The sequence below is a fragment of the Lynx rufus genome, unplaced genomic scaffold (assembly GCF_022079265.1).
Source record: "Lynx rufus isolate CCGP_SWC_20201006 ecotype Redwood Valley unplaced genomic scaffold, mLynRuf1.p SCAF_10, whole genome shotgun sequence".
Classification (NCBI taxonomy): Eukaryota; Metazoa; Chordata; class Mammalia; order Carnivora; family Felidae; genus Lynx; species Lynx rufus.
Genome location: NW_025814824.1, coordinates 14,981,509 through 15,003,669, shown reverse-complemented (window position 1 = coordinate 15,003,669; position 22,161 = coordinate 14,981,509). Strand labels below are relative to the sequence as shown.

General features: G+C 38.4%; 1 protein-coding gene across 2 annotated transcripts in view; it reads left to right on the top strand.

The window, feature by feature from the left end:
• ALDH1A1 (aldehyde dehydrogenase 1 family member A1) overlaps positions 1–9,660 on the top strand; it is a 58,382-nt gene extending 48,722 nt beyond the window's left edge. For both annotated transcript variants that reach the window (XM_047097484.1, XM_047097492.1), the window contains exons 12-13: positions 4,827–4,901; positions 9,588–9,660. In XM_047097484.1, coding sequence (XP_046953440.1) covers positions 4,827–4,901; positions 9,588–9,660 — 148 coding nt within the window. The remainder of the gene's footprint in view (positions 1–4,826; positions 4,902–9,587) is intronic.
• Positions 9,661–22,161: the final 12,501 nt, after the last annotated feature.

The window sequence follows — 22,161 nt, the reverse complement described above, 5'->3', positions numbered from 1 at the left end:
AATTGATTTTTGTAGAGTCTTTTCTTGAAGTCTATAAGGTTTTCGATGTATAAAATCATGTCATCTGCAAGTAGTGACAGTTTTACTTCTTCCTTTCCTATTTGGATAGCTTTTCTTTCCTTTTCTTCCTAATCACTCTGGTAAGGGCTTCCAATATTATGTTGAAGAAAAGTGATAAGAGTGGATATCCTTGTCTTGTTCTTGATCTTAAAGGAAAAACTTTCAGCTTTTCACCGTTGAGTATGATGTTAGCTGTGGGTTTGTCATATATGGCTTTTATCACATTGAACTATATTCCCTCTATCCTCACTTTTTGAGAGTTTTTATCATTAATGGATGTTGAATTTTGTCAAAATTTTTATGCATCTATTGAGCTTATCATATGATTTTTACCCTACATTTTGTTAATGTGGTGTATCATGATGATTGATTGGCAGATATTGAACCATCCTTGCATCCCTGGAATAAATCCCACTTGATCATGGTGTATGATTCTTTTAATGCTAATGCAAACGTTGAATTTGGTTTGCTAATAGTTTGTTGGAGATTTTGCATCTATGTTCATCAGGGATATTGGCCTATAATTTTCTATTCGTTTTTTTTGTTTTGTTTTGTTTTGTTTTTTTTGTTTTTTTTTTTTTTGGTGGTGTCCTTGTCTGGGTTTGGTGTCAGGGTAGTGGTGGCCTAATGAAATAGTTTGTCTTTAAGTTTTTGAAAGAGTTTGAGAATGATAGATATTAAATCTTTGAAAGTATTGTAGAATTCACCAGTAAAGTCGTCTGGTCCTGAAATACGTTTATTGGGAATTTTTTAAAAACTGATTTAATTTCCTCATTAATAATTGGTCTATTCAGATTTTCTATTCTTCATGATTCAATCCTGAAAACCTCTGATGTATATTTTTTGGAATTTATATATTTCTTCTAAGTAGTCCAATTTATTGGTGTATAATTCATGGTATTTTCTTACGATCTTTTTTATTTCTGTGGTACTGGATGTAACTTTTCTTCTTTCATTTCTGATTTTATTTTTTAAATCTCTCTCTTTTGCTCTTGGTGAGTCTAGGTAAAATTTATCAATTGGTTTATCTTTTTAAAGAACATGCTCTTGGGGCACCTGCATGGCTCAGTCGGTTAAGCATCTGACTCTTAATTTTGGCTCAGGTCAAGATCTCACAGTCCTGATTTCAAGCCCAACTTGGGGCTCTGCACTAAGGGTGGAGCCTGTTTGGGATTCCGCACCCCATCCTCCCTCGTCCCCTTCCCCACTCTCACACACAGGCTCTCTCTCTCTCTCAAAATAAATAAATAAACGTTTTTAAAAAAATAACATGCTCTTAATTTTATAGATCTTTTCTACCATTTTTCCAGTCTCTATTTCATTTATTTCCACTATGATCTTTATTATTTCCTTCCTTCTACCAACTTTAGGCTTCATTTTTCCTTTTTTTTTTTTTTGTTTCTTTAAGTGTAAAGTTAGGTTATTTATGTATGCATCCATGGAAAAAGGTAAGTTCAGGATGCTCTTATACTACTGTTTTGAGTTGCCCCTAACTTGAATTTTTTCAGACTTTGATTTTTTTTCCTAGACTCACATGTCCTATTAGACAAGCAATTGCTGCCTTAAAAACCAACCAAACCAAAACAAACAAAACAATACAAAACAAAATAATAACAAAAATCAAATTTGTTTAAAAAATTTTTAAAAAATTTTTAAAAACCTGCTATATTAGAAGAACTTTGGAAGGGTATTTTCTGTCTGGCCTCCTAAATAGCTCCCCTAAAATATTTCATTGTCTGGCTAATATAGTATAAGTGTTACTAATTTCTAGGTAGTTGGCACTATGCTATACACAAAGGAGATGAAAGTTCTGCTTTCATCAAGTTAATTAAATGCTAGGACAATATTTATTCAATGTCCCTATGTCAGAAAACATTTAATTCTTATATCAGTTTCTTTTTCTAAGATTATTAGAAATGTCTGAAGGTCTTAATTTGGGAAAATATAGTGAGTTTTGAGGAACGTGTCTATTCCTTTTTAACTGATTTATACCCATTTTGAGAGAAAAAGAGAGAGAGAGCTGCACAAGCGGGAGAGGGAAAGAGAGAGAGAGAGAGAGAGAGAGAGAGAAACACAGAATCCGAAGCAGGCTCCAGGCTCTGAGCTGTCAGCACAGAGCCAGACGCAGGGCTCAAACCCGTGGACCATGAGATCATGACCTGAGCTGAAGTCGGATGCTTACCCAACTAACCCACCCAGGCGCCCTGTGATTTATATTATATCTTTATTTATATCTCCGAATTTTACACTTTAAGCCTATGCCTCACAAACTGTTACACTTCTGTCCAGCCCCCAATCTCTGGACGGCTTTGTTGGTAATTCCCCCCTCCCCAAACCTCACTTTGTTCCCTCAGTCTTGTCAACATTCAAAGTTTATTTTCTTTCCTGATGATAAGTCACATCTACTCAGGTTAAAAATCCACTGGACATTGAAAGGTATTTATCTTTAAGAGACAGCCAAGCAGTCCTTGCCTCTCTCTGTAGCTCTGAAATCTTTTTTCCTAATCAAAGAGAATCACCATTAATTAATACACTCTATGCTAGGCATTATTCTGCATTCCTTATGTTCATTATCTCGTTTCACCTTATAATAACTGTGCAATTGTTAATCTGTGTAATTTGTGTAATTTGTCAATGAAAAAACTGAAGTTTAGTGAAGTTCAGTCATTGATCAAAGCTAACACAATAAATGGCAGCCGAGATGCAGACCTATTTCAAGACTCTAAAGTAGTGATTCTCAACCCAGCTGTACATCAGTCATCTGGGGAGCTTTAAAAATAATAAACTGATTCGGCATAGGGTGGTGCGCATAAAATCCATCAGTTATATCAATCTCTGTGATTCAATATGGATTTTTACTTAAAGAGTATTTTTCAAAGCTCCCATGTGATTCTAGGACTGGGACTAGGACTGAGAAATTGCTCAAAAAGCCTGATTCTTTTTATAATGGGATGTTTTCTTTCAGAGGCTTAAAGTCAAGCAATAATCAGTCAGGATAGTGATTAAAGTGGGATTTTCCTACGATAAAATTATTTGTAGGATTCAGCATTCCTAATGCATGTATGTATATTATCTCCAGTCACTAAAACCTTACTCAGTACCAACCATTCTAAGAAGCATATTTGATCCATCATCTTACTTATACCTTGAAATAACCCAATTAAATATTGTCACTTCCGTTGTACAGAGAGAAAGCATATATTTAGAGAAGCCAGACACCTTTCCCAGTGCCAACTAGGTACTAAGGGGCAAAGCCAGGATTTGTGGGCTTGGAACCTCCCTTCTTTATAACAAGAAAGGACTGTGGAAGGAGAACCAATTGGCCAGGCTGATTGTTTTGAACTTGCAGTTTTCTCCAACTGGATATTTCTTAGTTCTCCATTTACTTAAACTAAAATAGTTTCATTTCCAGTATAGGGTCAAAAGACTAAACTCATTTTCGGCACCTTTCAACAAAGACAAGTTTCAGGTTTTTGACTTCGGAATGCTATACGCCTGCTGGATCAAGAAGCTTAGGACATCATTCTGCCCAGTGGCATGGAAATCCCCAGTCAGGAATTCCTCTGCTATTAAAACAGAGGCATATTCTTACCGCTAGTTATTCTAGAGCATAATTCAAGTTCTGGCATTGTCCCAGACATAGTTTCCACATGGTGTATTCAAGATAACTACTGAATCCCAGGATTGCTGGGATTTTACCCATAATTTCAGAGTAGGGATCTTATTTTGCAGTTTAAAGGGCAATTAAACAAAACTGAGACAAGTTGTCTTTTGAAAGCATACATTTTTTTAAGGAACTATGCTCCAGAAGGAGAGACTTGGATAAGAATCTGTAGTCCAGTGAGAATATGGAGCTCTGGGAATCGGGATTGTAAATGCTTTACTGAGGAAATTTGTGGATATTATTTCAGGATCAAATTAATAACCAAACTTCATGCGTAATACAATGTATTTAGAAGTCACATTGTTGTTTGCCTATTATAATAACATCAAAGGAGAGGAAATACTTTAAAAATATTGTTTCTCCTTTAAATAATATATTTTTCCTCTTATATATAATGAGAATCATATAGGTAATTAAATTTTGCTGTTGACTTTGGCCACCAGGAAATTTAAACAAATTGTTCATGTCCTGCGAGACTACATTCTAACCTTTCCTCCTTGTCTTGACTTTCTACTGTAACTTTTTTTTTAATTCTAATAATTCATGTTTTTGTAACTATATTTGTTCATACAAACATCTTTAAACATTTTATGAAATACGGCAAGGAAAAGACAAATTAATAGTGAAATCCAACTCCTGCCAAGGCCTATTGTATGAAAGCAATTAATGAAAAAAGGAAACTGAAGAATGTGATACATGTTACAATTGCAAAAGATAACTGATTCTAGCCTGTTAAGTACACAGTCCTCAAGAGAATTATAAAGGTTATGAATATAGGCAGTAAAGAATATCCACCCACCAAACTCCATTCTCTGGCAAACCATATCCTTTCTCCTATGCTATGTTGGCTATCCTATTATCATTCAAAATGGCTCTCTACACACAGAGCTGTACCATTCTATTTCTTTCTAGGCAGTACTTATCTATATACTTATACTTCTGCATTCTAATTTATAGTACTGCTTTTTTGTTAAATAACAATGAGTATGTAACATTGAAATTAACAAGGTTGTTAAAGAGCTTTCTGAATTTCTAAAATTCCAAATTTAGGAGTTATTTCATAGGTTATGTATGATCTACATATACTTCTTTTTTTCCTCAGGGTGAATTGCTATAGCGTGGTATCTGCCCAGTGCCCCTTTGGTGGTTTCAAGATGTCTGGAAATGGAAGAGAACTGTAAGAACCACTTTCTATTAAGACAAATGTTTACCTTGATAAAAATGGTTGTCACTCAATGGAATTAATCCATAGTTGCTATTTGAATTAAAACCTACCTCTGTTCTTCCCTGGAAATTCCTACTGTCAAATAGCTTTTAAAAGCTGGATTTAGCCCATGAGTGCAAAAAAGTGATGGCATAGGGGAAATATAACATATTAAGCTCCTACTATTCATAAGGGACCATGCTAAGCACTTTACCTTAGTTATTGAAATAATGCCAAGTTTTACGATTTCTTCCTGTATATAAGAATGTAATCCATCTGGGAAACTTTTCCACAAAGGAGGCAGAAACTACAAATTGGTGACTGTAAGAAGTGTGATTATAAGAACACTCCAGTCATTTAAATATGCCTCTTAAACAAGTAAATCATGTGACTTTATCTCAAAAAGCTTTTCAGCGTAAGAAGAGTGATTCTCACGTGTTGAAATATTTTTGATGTGGAATCTAAAATTTTAAATTACCTCAATTAATTATCTTTTTGTACTAAAATATAAGCTGAAAGGGAAATTTAACTAAGGAAAACATGTTTTATAGTCATGACTATGCTCAGAATATATATACAAAATCATTTACAAGCCTTTAGTTGCTTTAGAAACCTGGGTGTATAGACTTTTTTATAATGTGCGTATACACGTGTATACACAAAAAGGGGTGACAAAATGTTTGGTTGATTTTATTCAAACAATTCTAACCATTTTATTTCTTAAACACTTCTGGTATTTATCAACACATTTTAAAAGTCGTGAGGCAAAAAGACACATCATATACAAACCCTATGGAATCAAACATAGTTAAAGCTGTTCATTCTGTAAATAGCAAGAGCAAATGAGTCTCAGTTTCTAAAGGTCATGAATGCATTAGGTAGCCATCTACTTTGTCATTTGAATAAATCAGTGAAATTGAAATGACGCAATCTCCTTGGAGAACCAATAAAAAAGAAGGATGATAAAATGATCCATCCTTCTCCTCAATACACATTTGTTAAGTACTTGCCCAGGAGCCCCAGAAACATGATACCACATCCCATCTTCCACATAATTGTGGTGGCAGGAGGAATATGTCAAAAGATAAGTAGTGCAAAATAACCTACACACAACATGAAGTAAATAGTCATAAACTGTGAGTTCATAAGTCATGAGGTAGAAAAGTAGATAAAATGCAGAGCACACAGCACTGAAGGACAGAAAACCTGGGCACCACCAGAATATAACATCCGTGGCATGGCTCTATCTTCCACAATTTTCATCCATCAGGTAAAATCAACAATTGTGGGTGGGGATAGGAGTGGGAGAATGATGTAGAAGGTCTACGAGCTCCTTTCCATACTTAAGATTCTATAGTATTAACCCCTGTGATAACTCAGTGGATAAGCATTTACTGGCAGTTGACCCTACAGAAAATACAGGACTCGATCTAGGGCAGGAAACAAATGTAGGATGTCAGTAAGCAGAGAAGAGAGCATTCTTGAACACAACGTTACATGTGACACGTGGAGGGGTTTGTGAATTTGGATGGCTGGCGAGGATTTGTGGAGTTGGGGAGTATGATACCAGAGTTAAGTAGGATACTTGGCTTACATTTCATTAGTAGAGCAGTGAAAAGCCATGGCTATCTGTAGAATGGCGTTGGGGAGGTGGAATGACAAAGGATCAACATATAAAGGGAGCATGGCCCAGTAGAGGAAGCTTAATTGGACACTAAGCGACCTGCACTTGTATCCCAACTCCACCTTTTGCTGGCCATGCAGCCTGTTTCACGTTGTCCAACTTTGGAGCCTCCATTTCCTCTTATTCAAAACGGCAATGTTAGCAAGCCTCTTGAGATAGTCGTTTGAGAGTGAAATGACACACCCTGTGCCTGTTCGCCAGCATTCTGTCACAAGGTGAGGACTCGGCAAATGGTTCCTTCCTTCCCTGGTTTCTTTTCTTTACAGTATTCATTATTAGAGAGTGCCTTGGCAGAACTACTTTGTACAAAAAGCTGTAACAAAGGTTAGATTATTTTGAAGGGCGGAGTTCGTGGCTGGCCCAGCTACCTAAGACATTTCCCTAGGAATATTGAAGATAAAATGATCAAAGGGGACAAAATAACTAAGAAGGACCAAATAGGTCAATTTTGTTGATTATAGTTTGGTCCAACTTTATGGTTGAGGCATACAGAAATCAAATAAGGGAGGGCATGGAATGTCAGAATTAAACTTCAGTAATTTCTTAAAATTCTGGGAAATGAATACAGATAATTCCTTTTTACATCTGTATAAATATAAAGAAAAGAGTCAGTCTATAATTTTTTCCTTCAAAAATTCCAGTTGAGGATGCTGTTAATTTCTACTTGAAACCAAATTTGGTGAACTTAATAAACAAGTCATTTGCTACAAGATGTTTAAAGAGAATTACTGAAGCAATAACCTCACACGACTCCTAAGGGCTCAGTTACAATTTATCCTCAAAGATAGGAAGGTATAATTGATCAGTTGGGAACAAATTCCTTAGAGAGCCAGAAATAGTGGTACACAGACCTCAGTGTGGTGGTAATACAAAGCGCCCAAACCAGGGTTTGGGTCTCAGATCATGGTGCTGGCCCTGCAATGAGTCAAATGGTAGAAATTCCTTCCTGTGTGTAATTGTACTAATTTTCACTTCAGTTAACATAAGTCACTTGAGACTTTACCAGTATATCATTGCAAACTCCATTGGTTCTCAACACCTCACAAGCTCTTTCTTTCCTCCTGTCCCTTGGAGAAAAGGGGAGCGTGAAATTGTTGTGAACTACTGAACTTACAAACCAAGCTCGCAGGAATATTTTTTGTTTGATTATGTTCACCAAGTCAGTCTAACAAACATTACCTCTGTGCTTACTTAAGTAGGGCCAGGCTCAGTTCTGGGTACAGAGTGAAAAAAACAAACAAACAAACAAAAAAAAACAGATGTAGCTTATTTACTAGTACCTTATTACTACAGTGTGGACCTTGGGTGAGAAGCAAGGTTATCATGTGTAAGTTTGTTGGAAATACTACTACTGAAACAGAATCAGCATTTTAATAAGGTCCCAGGTGATTGGTACATTGAGGAATTTAGCACAAAACTAGTAGCTCATAGACTGGCAAGATAATGAGAAATGCAAACAGATATAAAAACATAATTTTTAGATATTAAGACAGGAATGTCTATGCATTGGAATACTCCGGAGTGGGACTTAGTTCAACCTGCGTATGACAATAATGACACTTAGTACTCTCCTGAGAGTTTCAAGTGTCCCTGTAACAAAATACAATGGAAAGCCTATTGGCAGAAATCATGGGTTAATTTATCTAACTTTGAGATAAAATACTTACTAAAATATTATCCCTTAATGGGTTTCAGACAACTGAGGCTAAGCCCTTTAATTACTTTGAAGAACATGTTCATTGAAGCTTTTAGAAGGTATTTTCAGAAGCTTAATTGCCCAGGAAAATAATCAGTGTAAGAAGATTAGGTTACCCAAGAGAAAAAGATGTCTTCTACATACCTGTCTACCTCACCAGAAGGGAGGGGTAGAAAAGGATCAAGATCATTTTCTTCTGCAAGCCTGCATGTGCCTGAGTGTTCTAATTTTAAGAGTGTTCCTATGTACATGCGATGTAGTCCTATCATCAAAATAATCCAGAGAATAAGGAAGCTCAATGCTTTTCGTTATTTCTTCAACAGAGGGTAAATCACAGTTTCCAAAATGGGTAGGAACTCTCAATGAACCCAATAATAGGATACCAGGGTCCTAATTGATTAACTCAGGTTAATTCTTGGTCATTTGGTTTGGATTTAAGAGTTATAGAAGCAAATGGCAGTGGTTGTCTGAATAGAAAAACCCCAAACCCACAAGCAGCCCAAAGGTCTGAAATTGGGCCAATGAACCCTTCAAAACAAAACAGAAAGAAAGAAGAAAGAAAGAAAGAAAGAAAGAAAGAAAGAAAGAAAGAAGAGAGGGAGGAAGGGAGGAAGGAAGGAAGGAAGGAAGGGAGGAAGAAAAACTGTAACAATAAAAGTCAGGATTTGTTTTGTTTTCCCAAAAGTCAAGAGATACTGTTAATACTACTGCTAGAAAATATTTTGTGTCAAACCGTATCAGGGCACTTTAGAATGAAAATAGAAGTCTGGCCATTTTTTGGCCCCTCATCACTTCCAGGCCAATCACACACAGTAAAAACACTAAGCTAAGCTGTACTTGAATTTACAGTTTTACTCCACTACTCAAGTGATTGTATATTACTACTTCTCCTCTTGTACTAATATGTCTTGTTTATTTGAACCTAAACTAGAAATGATACAATTCTTCTTGGACTGAACCGTCTTTTTTCGTGTGGTGACTATTTTTTTATAGTCAAATAGAACAATGTCAAAACTGGACAATTTCTGTGCAAATCAACAGAATGTACATGGTCATTTAAAATACAAAAAAAAAAAATTGAAAATTTGCCCCACAAGGGGATTTATGTGAGACCAGATATCTTATGGGTGGCTGGCTGGCTACTATTTGAAATGCTTCTGTACACAGAAAATATTTTCCATTGTCCCTAACCAGATAGGCAAGAACAAATTTGTACCAAATCATGGAATAGTACAATTGTACTGCTGTGCTAAATTCTGTGGGTTTTCCCCCTGTCTAGGGGAGAATATGGTCTCCACGAGTACACAGAGGTCAAGACGGTCACAATGAAAATTTCTCAGAAGAACTCATAAAGAAACTACAAGAGTGGAGCAAAGAATCCTAAGTGGATAAGCATCTCCTCCAGTCGCTAATATATCGTAGTGGGTTTTAAATATAAAACTGTTCTTTTCTTGATTTTGTTTTAAAACGTAAGCTAAACATATTAGCATTAAGATTATACATAGAACACTTGACATGTAGCTTATTCTGAAAGAATCCTTTTTCTTCTGATATGTGACCCCCCAAGTCCTATTGGTAATAAAAAGGATGGATTTGAGGCAAGATCTCTCTAAGCTCTGTGATAGTTACGTGCTTCTCTTTGTAGCTACTTGTCCGGAATAATCATGTTATAGAAGAGGACCAGTTGCCATGTAGCTTCTTTCTCTAATGACCCCTTAAAGTCCTCAACACACCCTTGAACTGCAGAGTAGATGTGTTCTGTTCCCAATAGTTTTGACGTCACTGGAGTTTGTTGAAATGTTTCCTAGAATGTCATGTCTGCTTGTCAAATGAAGTCCTGCTTGAAATACTTAGCTGTAATCTAAACGTAAAGCTTAATAAAAACAACCTTGCATGATTTTTGTCAAGTTTGGATTTTTTAAGTAGAAGTTTTGGTTATGGGGATTTACTACTCTCCCTGTCATTCAAAAGCAATGTTAAATTGGGCACAAATATGTATTTAAGAAGAAAAGTCAAAACCACTCATTCTCAAATAGGTAAAGAAAGAGATTTTCTTTTCCAGAGGAATTCTTGAAATCAATAGTAAACATTTAAAGTAGGTGGCTTCCGTCTTTCAGCAAGTATTTATTCAGTTTGTAGATAGTTCTGTGCACTACATTAGGTATTATTGAAAAAAAAAAACAGGTGAATAGTGGATGTTCCATTACCTCAAAATGCTTTGATTTAATGGGAACAAAAACGCCATACACCAAAAAAAATTTTTTAGTGATGGGGCATAGAAAGGGAATGAGAATTGAAGGAAACTAAAGAGCGTGATAATAATGTACCAATGGGGTAGAGATGACCTTTAACTGAGGGAATTGGGAAGAACCTCATGGAGGAAATTTAACAGGATATGAACCTGAATAATGAGCAGATTTGCAGTGAATAAAGAGGAAAGAGGCTCCATATCATACTTTCTCTCAGGGCATATTCCATTGGAAAAAATGGAAAAATTCTATATCATATTATCCTCTCCTGGAGTTTCAAATTGCACGTTGCTGTTTTCTAGGTTCTGAGAAGTTCTAGCACCTGCTCAGTTTTGTTTGATACATATTTTCTTCTAAATTTATTTAACCGTAGACCTTCCCTTTCTCCTGTCATTAATGCTGATTCACATTAAGGAATCCACATTGCTGGACACTGTTCTACACAACAAATTAGCACTGAGTGCTCTGAGGAGAGCTAGAGATCAAGGCGGGGCAGCTGGAAGAATGAATGTCCTCAGTGTAAATTAACATATTTATGCCCTCATACAAAGAACTTCTGCCTGGGTTCCCATGTAGAAAGTAAAAACAAGTGAGTATTTTGTGTGCACATATATTCTAAAAGGCTCTTCGTTCAGCAACCTAAAATGTTCAGAGTAACATTTTTTTCAGATTCAGATTTTATAAAAATAATTATTTATCGTCTTACATCAGCAGATACCTCAGTAACACTGTTGTTAGGACATGTAACAGCTGCCACAATGTATGAACAAACGCAATTCTTTGGCTTCTCAGACCCGAAATAATCCGAACTCCAACTGCAAGAATTTCTTGGGATTATGTGGGCCTATAAGATTTGCAATCTAGACTGTCTCGTAGTATTTGGGACCTCATTACTTTGAAATCCGGAGAAGTCAAAGGCATAGGGAGAACTGAAAGATCTTTGGGCGTTGAGAAGAAAAAATATCCAAATACAGAGGAGAATCGCATTTCCCCAAAACCAGACAATGTCTACATTTTTAAAAGATGTGTTTAAAACTATGCACAAATAGATTAATAGGCGGACAAGTTAATATTGTAATGGCAACCCACCAGAACATTTTAAAATGTAAAACAAAGAGGGCTGATCCCAGAGCAAGATAAAAGCCAGAAGCAAGTTTAAATATTTGAAAATTAAATCTTCATTGTATAAATAAGACATTACAGGATTAAACAGAAAATATCTGTTTTATATTGGCTTGCCCTGAGCCTCTAGACACTATTTGTATTTCTTTTCTTCCGATTTATAAAGCTATGCTGGCAATAATTCTTAAAACCTTGAAAAGTTAGAGGGTATTTTATTAGCCTATGCGCTACAGAAAATATAAGGAATTTTATCATGAAGAATTCAGTTCTGCCATCATTAATGTGCTATCATTGTCCCCAGTATCCACGTGGTAGAAAGTGTTTTCTGTTCCAGGAATGCCAAATGATGTCACAGACGTTGGAACCACTGTTCAGGTAGAGACAGTGTCAGGGATACGATACAAATGTCCGAATGTCTGCCCACCTCCTTTCCTCCCCGCACCCCGCCCCTGCCCATTTTCTATGATCCGTGCTTCTGGGTTCCAGTGTAATAGCCAAGGGGAAATGGGGGAAAGTATTTTTTCTTAAATTTTTTTGTGGCCAATTGAAAATAGAACTAACTCAAAGTAGGGAATTTTAGCCTCACATACTTGGAGGCAGTGATGAATTTGAAGACCCCCTTCCCTGGGTAATGCATGATTTTTTTGAGTCACATTTCACTTGGACCTTTAGAAGTGTACATATACCATCTACTGAAAGCTTTTTTTCCTGTTTATTTTCTTTTCTTCTTTCTTTCTTTCTTTCTTTCTTGCTCTCTTTCTTGCTTGCTTTCTTTCTAGTATATCAAATAACCAGGTTATATTTTGACATGAAGCGGAAGTTCCCAACTGGAATTTCACTCGTTGATTTATCTTGGGATTTTTAAAAAAAAAAATTATTTTATATATTCTCTGGAGATGCATTTGAGCCTTATCATTTTGATGGTAAAAGAATATACTGGAACGAATTGGAGATGGTGGCTGTTCCCCCTCGATATCAAAATGCGGTGACTGCCGGAAGGGCAGGGAAGCTTATTCTTACAGCACGCGGGGACTGTGGTATTCTGGAAGATGCTATCCTGAGTCAAGACACAAATGAGAGAGAAACAGCTCAATTATCACTCTGACATTCTGTGGAAGGGTAAAGACGGCCACAAACTTCTTAGTTGGGCTTAAGATTGCAACACAGAATGGGGTGCCTGGATGGCTCAGTCGGTTAAGAGTCTGAATCTTGATCTCGGCTCAGGTCATGATCTCACAGTTCCCGAGTTCGAGCTCTGCACTGATAGTGCGGAGCCTTCTTGGGATTGTCTCTCCTCCTTCTCCTTCTCTCTCTCTCTCTCTCTCTCTCTCTCTCTCTCTGCCCCTCCCCCACTTACTCTCTCTGGCAAAAGAAATACAGTTAAAAATAAAAAAAAAAAAAAAGATTGCCCTACATTATGTCTCTAAATGGGCCCTTGGATTCTGAGCAGTGGGTTTATCCCAGGGAAAAATAGTCACATCTGTCAACACTTATTTTGGCATTATCCTAATTCCAAAATCCCTAGAAAGTTAACTTTCTTTCCAAATCAAATATCTACGGCAAAGGTATAGCAATGCTTTTCACATGTTTATTTTAGTGTCATGTCTCCCTAGCCTTTTGTTTTATTTAGAAAAATGGACATCTCTGGGGGGCACCTGGGCAGTGCAGTTGGTTAAGAGTTGGAGTCTTGATCTCGACTCAGGTCCTGATCTCACCGTTCATGAGTCAGAACCCCCATCGGGCTCTTCACTGATGGCACAGGGCCCACCTGGGTTTCTGTCTCTCCTTCTCTCTGCCCCTCTGCCGCTTGTGCTCTCTCCCTTTCAAAATAAATGAATAAAATGTTTTAAAAAAGATAGAAAATGGACATCTCTGAGTTTTATAGAAATGTTCACAGGAGGCTGACATAGTGTTTTCCAGGAGTGGATTTCACCGGATTTTAAAAGTTTAGTTTGTTTGTTTTTTGTCAAGTCACTTATTTAAAGATTCATCAAGCCTAGGGGTGCCTGGGTGGCTCAGTCAGTTAAGCTCCCGACTCTTGGTTTCAACTCAGGTCATGATCTCATGGCTCATGGGTTCAAGTCCCATATCGGGTTTCATGCTGACAGTGCGGAGCCTGCTTGGAATTCTTCTCGCTCTCCCTCTCTCTGCCCCTCCCCTACTTGCTCATCTCTCAAAATAAATAAATAAGACTTTAAAAAATAATATTCATCATGCCTAGAAAAATATTACCAAATATAAGAACACAAAACGGTTTCCTTCAACTTACTATTTTAAAATAACCTCACTTTTGGAAGTGTTGCTATGGCAGTTCAAAGAACTCTCATATATCTTTTATTCGCTGATTTCTAATATTTTCCCTCATTCACTTTATCATTCCAATTCTCTGGATAGATTCACTTTTTTCTTGAGGGAAGCTCTGGAGAATAACTCTTGGATATCAGGTCCTTTTGCCCCCAAATGCTTCAATATCTTTTTCTAGGAACAAGCTCATTCACAAAAGCCACGGAGTAATGACCTAATTCAGGACATTTAACATTGACAAAATATTAGTATCCAATATACAATCCACATACTATTTTCTCAAGTTGCCCCTATTGTCCTTGATGGCATTTTTTTCTGCCTGTGGTCCAAAACTTGATCCAGGATCACGAATTGCATTTGGTTTTCATGCTTTTCTTTCGTCTTACTCTTCCTCACTAATGGTGGTGTAACATGTAAACACATCTAATATTCTGCCAGGTTGGTTAATGTCTTGGCCTGGAGAGAAACCTAGGAAACACACAAAACTCACAGAGTTAGCTAAATTAAGAGAAGCCAGAAAAGAGCATTAAATAGTTTTAAAGAATAAATACTTCATTTCTAAATTGATTATTAATTGCCATCCTTCATGATAAAACTGAGAAGGATTCTATACATACAGGCTGACAAACAGGCTGACAATTCTGAAGAAAAGTTGTGTTCCCTTGAGGACGCTAGTCCCTCCTTCTTACATGCATTATTGCAATACTGCCCGTTTTCATTTCATTCCCTAGATTATTTGCATATTTTCCCATAATAACAGGTTGTCTGCGTTCTGATGACATCTAGGGAGGCACCATAATTGTACTTGGTTACAAATCCCTTGGTGACTTAGAAACATCTTAAATGACTTTACTCTCAAAGTACGGTTGTGGTAGGAAGATCTTGATCTTTGGAGTCAAAGAGACGCTAAATTCTGGTTCTACCACTCACGAGTGGTATTAGCTTAGGTCAATTATTAAGCCCTTCCCATTTAGCCATCATTCAACAGGTAATGGTGGCTGTTGATATTTAGGAAGCGATATAATATTGTACATAAGCCCATGGGCTCCTGGAGTCCAGCAATCTGGTTTCCAATGCCTGTTCAGCACCCACTGGCCTTGGGATTTGGAAAAAAATAACCAACCTTTCTAAATTTCAGGTTTTTGTTTTTGCTTTTTAATCTGTAAGGAGGAATTAATACTGTACTTATCTAACTGAGTTATTCTATTAAAAGAAATAATGTCTGTAAAATGCTTAGTAAGCTTCGTAGCATATAACAAATACTCAATACATGTTACTGATCTACTGATGAAGATTCTGGAATTAATAATAACAATATCGGAGCACCTTGGTGGCTCAGTCGGTTGGGCATCCGGCTTCGGTTGAGGTCATGATCTCACGACCAGTGAGATCGAGCCCCGCGTTGGGCTCTGTGCTGTCAGTTCAGAGCCTGGAGCCTGCTTCAGATTCTGTGTCTCCCTCTTGCTCTGCCCTTCTCCTGCTCATGCTCTGTATCTATTTCTCAAGAATAAACATTTTAAAAATTTAAAAAATTAATAACAATATCAACAAAGATAATAAAGTTTCTTTAGACACTATAGGAAGTATCTTTCTCTTGACCTTGACTTTGTATCTCCTGTAAGTTCTTTCTCTGGTTTCCTGTGTCCTAGCTATTAGGCTACCTTCAGTTAGGGCCATATAATTATGATTTGCCCATCCCTCCCCACCATCTTTTTAAAAAAATATCATTCCTTTAGACACAGGTGAAAATTATCAAAGAAAGAGCAGAGTGGAGGACAATGTGAGCAAAAAACTTGGCTTAGAATCGAAGTTAGAAACTTAAATACATTTAGTACCAAAGTGGGGCTAGTTCTAATTAAATGAACCCAACTGCCTTTCACCCCTGAGTTGCCAGTCATAATGATTAATCCGTAAGCTAATAGTCAGGGACAGCGGGACTAAGAGAACAACAAACTGAAGAGGCTGGTTTCAAATGCAGCACAGGAGCCTACAATGACATTGGTCATCCGGTGATTGATTCAGAGACTCAGCCCACATGCATTCAGTGAGGATTAGTGGACTTAAAAGCACATGGCTTAGCATTTGTGTTCAATGTTCAGTCACCTTGCATTCATGCGACCACAAAATGTCAGAGCTAGAAAAGAACTTAGCGTCCTTCTAACCCAATAGCTTCATTTCACAGAGGCATGCAGAAATCAAGTGATGCTTGAAGCATCACTAAATTACCAGTGGCAGGGTTTAGCTAATAACCCCTATATTCTAACTCCTAGTTCTATGCCACTGCCTGTGTCCCATGCGGTATCGTGGATGCTTACATTGATACTTAATTAAATATGTAACATGCAGTGCTGTATTTTATTTATTATTTTTATTCCTTTTGTCTAAAAAAAGTAATGCTGCATTTTGTTTGCATGTATTTTATTTATTGGAATTTACTCCTTTTGTCTACAAAGGGAAAAACCTCCAAGTGATAGTTTTTTTTTTAATAAGCCTTCAACCACTTGCAAAGCAGAGTGTCTTGATAGAGTTACAAAGATTAAAATCCATTAAATGTGCTAACTTCTTAACTTATCAGAAGTCTACTGTGTACAAAATATTGTGTATTGCAAAAGAAAGGATGAATGTCAAGTCCTTGTCCTGTGCAAACACAATTTTAGGTGCCTGAAACAGGTTATTTGTTTCATATAAAAATGAAAAATCCTGCTCGTACAGTGTTTCCATCTAGTAGAGGAGATGAGAAATATACACGAAATCATGAAAAGAAAAGATCAAATGTATGAAGTACTGTAAGATGGATAGCAACAAAATCTGCAATTGTTTGCGGGAAGGAAAATGGTCAGTTTCTGGAGTGACTTTCATGAAGTAGGCAGCACGTGGCCCAACCCGACACAGAGCAGCAGACCCTGAACATAAGCAAATAAAGCAAGGAGCATGTTCTATCCTGGAAATGAAAAGTAATAGTGGAAAAGCCCCACTTTATATGGTGAACGGTGAACTTACATGGCCCTGGTGGGTGGAGAAGTAAAGCTGGACAGGCAGTTTGGGGCAAGATCATGGAAAACTTGAATTCCAAGTTAAGCCATAAAAATTTAACAAGGAGAACTCTTAAAATCAACAGCAAATACATTGCGGTGGGATTTTTCTTTTTTTTTAAGTGGATTTTTTTCAATTAAGCTCTTAATTTTTTAATCGTTATAGATTCACATGTAGTTGTAAGAAATAATAAAAAGAGATTCGGGGGCGCCTGGGTGGCTCAGTCAGTTGAGCATCCGACTTCAAGATCTCACAGTTTGTGGGTTCGAGCCCCACATCGGGTTCACTGCTGTCAGGGCAGAGCCTGCTTCAGATCTTCTGTTCCCTTCTCTCTTTGCCCCTCCCCTGCTAATGCTCGCCCTCTCTGAAAAATAAATAAACATTTTAAAAAATGGAGATCCTATGTGCCCTTTATCCAGTTTCCCCCAATGGTAACATCTTGCAAAACGGTAGTACAATTTCACAACAGAACATTGATGTCATCGCAGACGAGATACGGAACCTTTCCATCATCACATGGATTCCTCAAGTTGCTCTTCTATGGTCATACCCTGTCTCTGCCACCTTCTCCTTCTTTAACACCTGGCCATCTGTCCTCCATTTTTATAATTTTGTCATTTCATGAATCACACAGTATGTAACCTTTTTTCTCAGTATAATTCTATGGAGATTCATCCAAGTTATTGTGTGTGGTAAATTATAATATATGGCTGCATTTTTACCACTTGGTTTTTTTTTAAGTTTATTTATTTATTTTGAGACAGGATGAGGGGCAGAGAGACAGAGAGAGAATCCCTAGCAGGCTCCACACCCCTACTCAATCTCACAACAGTGAGATCATGACCTGAGCCAAAACCAAGAGTTGGAGGCTCAACTGACTGAGCCACGCAGGTGCCCCTTAATTTTACTACTTGTAATGGGAAGCGTCTTGCCAGATCCTAAGATAGATACCTCTAGAGAGACATTCACTATTTTTTTCTTTAATAACTTCTCAATTGAGTGGAATTGTCTTATCATATTCCAACGAAGTATGAGTGTAGGATAACAATGAAAGGGTAGGTAAGTAGGAGGAGGATCTGTTGGCAGAAACAGAGAATGTTCCATTTCCTCACTTCTGAAAAGTGTAACCGAATCTCGTCTGAAGTTCTGAGTTAGATTTGAGAAAATAGAAGAAACAATTCTTTCAGCATCCGTGTTAGATGCTCAACAAAGGCTTGAGGGTACGGTGCAGGGCACCATGGGAGAAAGGGTGCTTCATAGTCTTAGACAACCAGGTCAGTAGATTTTCTACACTATGTGTCTTCTTCATTCATTTCCATTCGTGAGTACTCCCCAGAAAGCTCGAGGTAGAAAGCATGTAATTTCTCCCTCAGGAGCTTTTGACATACTGCCAAACAGACTGGTTTCCTCCTGCTTCTCCCGCCCTCCAGAAGTTAGATCAGCTCCACATGAACCTGGATTGTTCTCTACTCTTCCAACTGCTAAATCCGGCTATGACTATGGTGACACTCAGAAGTACTCGTGACCCTCCCTGCAGAGTGGAAGGTGCAGCCGCCCCAGAATACCACGAAATACCATGGGATATCACCCAACACCAGAGAACAGCACACAGACCAGCAGCACCCCGCTCTGACCACTTAGTTCACTCCAGCCACTATTGTAGGCGCGCTCAGTGAGTCATCTCATCACCTCTTCTCAACAACTACATTAGACCAGAACTACTTTCCTGAACTTGTGGGCGAAGAAACTGAGGTGCAGAAAATTCAGATTACATGTTGAGTAAGTAGCAGCATGAGAATTCAAAGTCAGGCAGTCTAACTACATAGCCCTCCTCATTCTTAACCAATAAACTGTAATAACTGGGCATCAAAGCACAGTCAGGCAATCCCAAACTATAGAGTATAATTAGCAAAACTTAATTTTTTTCCTTTTGCCTTAAATGTTGCATGAAAAGTCACTGAGACTTTTCAGATTTCAAGTATATTTTATTTTTCCTCCTCTTTTTGACCTTTAAGTCTAGATGTCCCAGACTTCTCTGTTAGATTCTTCTTGACTTCTGCTGTCAAAAAGATCGATAAGCTGGGAGGTTTGGTGGCAGTTAACCCCCAAAGGCACAGCTGCTGGAGAAGTCCCTCCATGTCTCTTTCATGCTCATTTTCACGAAGGAGCACACAAGGGAAGCCGTCATCTCATGCATTAAAATGTTCCCCAGCTCCATGATGCTCAAAACACTGGCATCCACAACTCCAGTGCCCAAGGTCTTCTTCAGCCAAGGGAATTGATTGTCATACTTCTGTAACATCTCAAGACTTTTAAGCTACTCTCAGCCGATGTTCAAAGATAAAAGGATTTTATTAGGGCTCATCCCCTCCAGTAACCAAGGGAGTGCTAGTTTTCGGTCAAATCAAGTCTGAAGGGAAAGGGTGGAGGAAGATGTATTTACTTTTAAGAATTTTTAAAGAGCGAAGTGATGGTTCAGGGGAAGATCAGGGTAAGATTTGTAGAAGTAAGGAATGAAAGCACAAGGAGATTGGAGTCACAGGTGCTGAAGGGGAAAGAAGAACTGTATTTTCTTATAGCATTGACTTTGGTGATGCTTCTTCATGGCTTCAGTCAATGGTCACCTTAACCCAGAAGCCTCCCTACTGCACGCTTGTCTCCCACTCGTCTAGTTATTTGGCTCTCCTATGTACTCCCCAAGATGCTCGGTCGATCTCTCACCTGGAAGCTATTGGTCCAAACTGTCACCCTCTGCTTACCTGTTTGCTTTACTCATCGGATGGAAAAGGTGCAACCTGAGATTGGATGCTTTGCTTTTATTTTACATTTTGAGATCCAGTATCGTGCTTTACCACGTATTAGAAGTTCAAATAAAAGTAACAGAGTGAATTTGCACTCCAATACCCTGGTCCTTTGCAAGCTCTGTTTACACTTCCAAAAAATGGTCTCATATATAAATCATATATGTTGGATTTGCCACGACCCTGGTTTTGGCCATTGGCTCTTCCCACTCCTCTATGTCTGGGAATGATGGAAAGGGTGTGGAACCCAGTGATGAAGAAAAAGAGACAGAGAGAGAGCCAGAGCTGCCCGTCATTGCATGGGCTGCAGGTAGAGAAGAACAAGCTAAGAAGATCAGAAATCCGCCCTTCTTCACCCAGGCAGGCACAGCGATCCTTACAAGAAATACTATAGAGATCTTGCACAAGAGAGGTAACTCGAACATCACACAGACTTGCTTCAAAAGAGCCAGCTCCCGACTCTGATGTGAATAACTGAGCCCCTTTGGGTGGAATAACCGTTCTAGGTTTTACTCTCTTCATCTCCTCAGTGAAACGGGGACATAACAGTGAAAACTCTGGAGGGTTCGAAGAATCCACGTAAGTAACTAACTTAGCCTGATTCTCGGCTCACAGCCCCTGGTTCGTAAAGGTTAGCTGGGAAATCATTAACCATGAAATTATTCACGACAGCTAACATTTTTACTGCATTTTATATGGTAATTGCCCACACTTTATTGTATTTGATCCTTGTGATGTCTCGTGAAGTGATCTGGGAAGGTACGGTTATCCCACTGGATATATAAGAAATCCCAGCTTCTAAGAGATTTACCGACTTGCTCGGGTTCACACAGGTAAGGCATAATGGCACAAAGATTATGCTGAGATCTTCTGATTTCATTACTTCAGGCTCCTAGACAGTGCCCTTACGTCAATAATTGTTCTTTCTCTCACCATACTTTAAACTCAGAGCCTGCTGGAGAAGCAGCTATGGCAAAGGACAGTAGCTCAGTACTGGGGAAAGAGTCAAAGGGAGGAAGGAAGGTGGTGCATGGAGGCAGTGTGGCATTTCTCCTTCACTTTGCCAATGAACGGCAAAGGAGAGCTGCATGTGGTTAGCTCTGCATAGGGAAGGGATGCACGTATGGGATACAGCGCCCAGTGTTCCTGGGATGATGACGCCGTAACATGACTTCCTCAGGGATGCTCTGTTTCCTTTCAAAACTCTGACCTCCTAACTCTTACTTGTTTCCTTACCATTTCTAAATAATAAGTAGAGCATAGGGCAGGGTGGGTGGGGACAGTGTAAGAATAGAGGCTGTCTGTACCTCCATCCAGAAGAGATCCCTCTCTATTTGGGGCTTGAGAATTTGATCGCAAATCCCTTCATATCTAAAAGACGGACAAAAGCTTCAAAAGAAGGTCTGAATGGTGATGGAGGTGGAGCAATATGGAAATTCCTGGATCTGTCATCCAAGTAAATATTAGAAGCAAAATGGCCATTATCAAAGAGCCAAAAAACCTCCCCCAAACAGGATTTGCAACATCGGGCATTCTAAAAGGCAAAAGCCCCGAACCTTGCCAATCCTGGACCTTTGCATAACTGAAACTGAGAAGTCTGTCACAGCCTCTCCTCGGGCAGAAAGGGTTGAGGGTAGATGAAAATGTTTAGCTACAACCTGCCCTTGGGGTAATTGCACGTTCCAAACGACATCAAACAAAAAGGCAGTCTCGGCTTTATTGGCATGAAGTGCTATTAGGTTGTCAAGAATCCTGTGATCTCAGACTACAAGAATAGGCAGAAAATGACTGTGCAGAGGATATTAAAGGATCGCAGGATATTCTCTCCACTGTTGCATTATCATTTTTTTTCTCTCCAGTCATCTTGAGTTACTTTCTGGAGAGGAAAAACCAGGTAGGATTTTCCCATAAGGCAGACGATGCAATTTGAAGAAAAAGAATGGCTTTGCTAGGCTTATAAATATCCCATCTGATCTTCTCCTGGTTTATAAGCTTTTCTAGAATCAAGGAAATGTGGGCCGCTCTGACATGATTATACCCAGCAGGTAAAAGAGAAGCACTGAAATTCCATTTCTGTAAGTCATCCACATTGCAATGAACTTTCCAGGGTTCTTCTGGCTGTGACAGATTGTTCGCTGTAGATTTGAGGAGGAAGTCAGCATCGAATGACTGCAAAGTCAAAATCAGCCCTCTAGAAACAGACAAGATCATTCTATACCTGCCACGGGGCTATAAGGGAGAAGGAATCACGTATACATTTAGCCCAGACCTATCATTATATAGATGAAGATACTGAGGGTCCTAGAGGTAAAGTGAGATGGTCGCTATCACACTGCTACTTAGT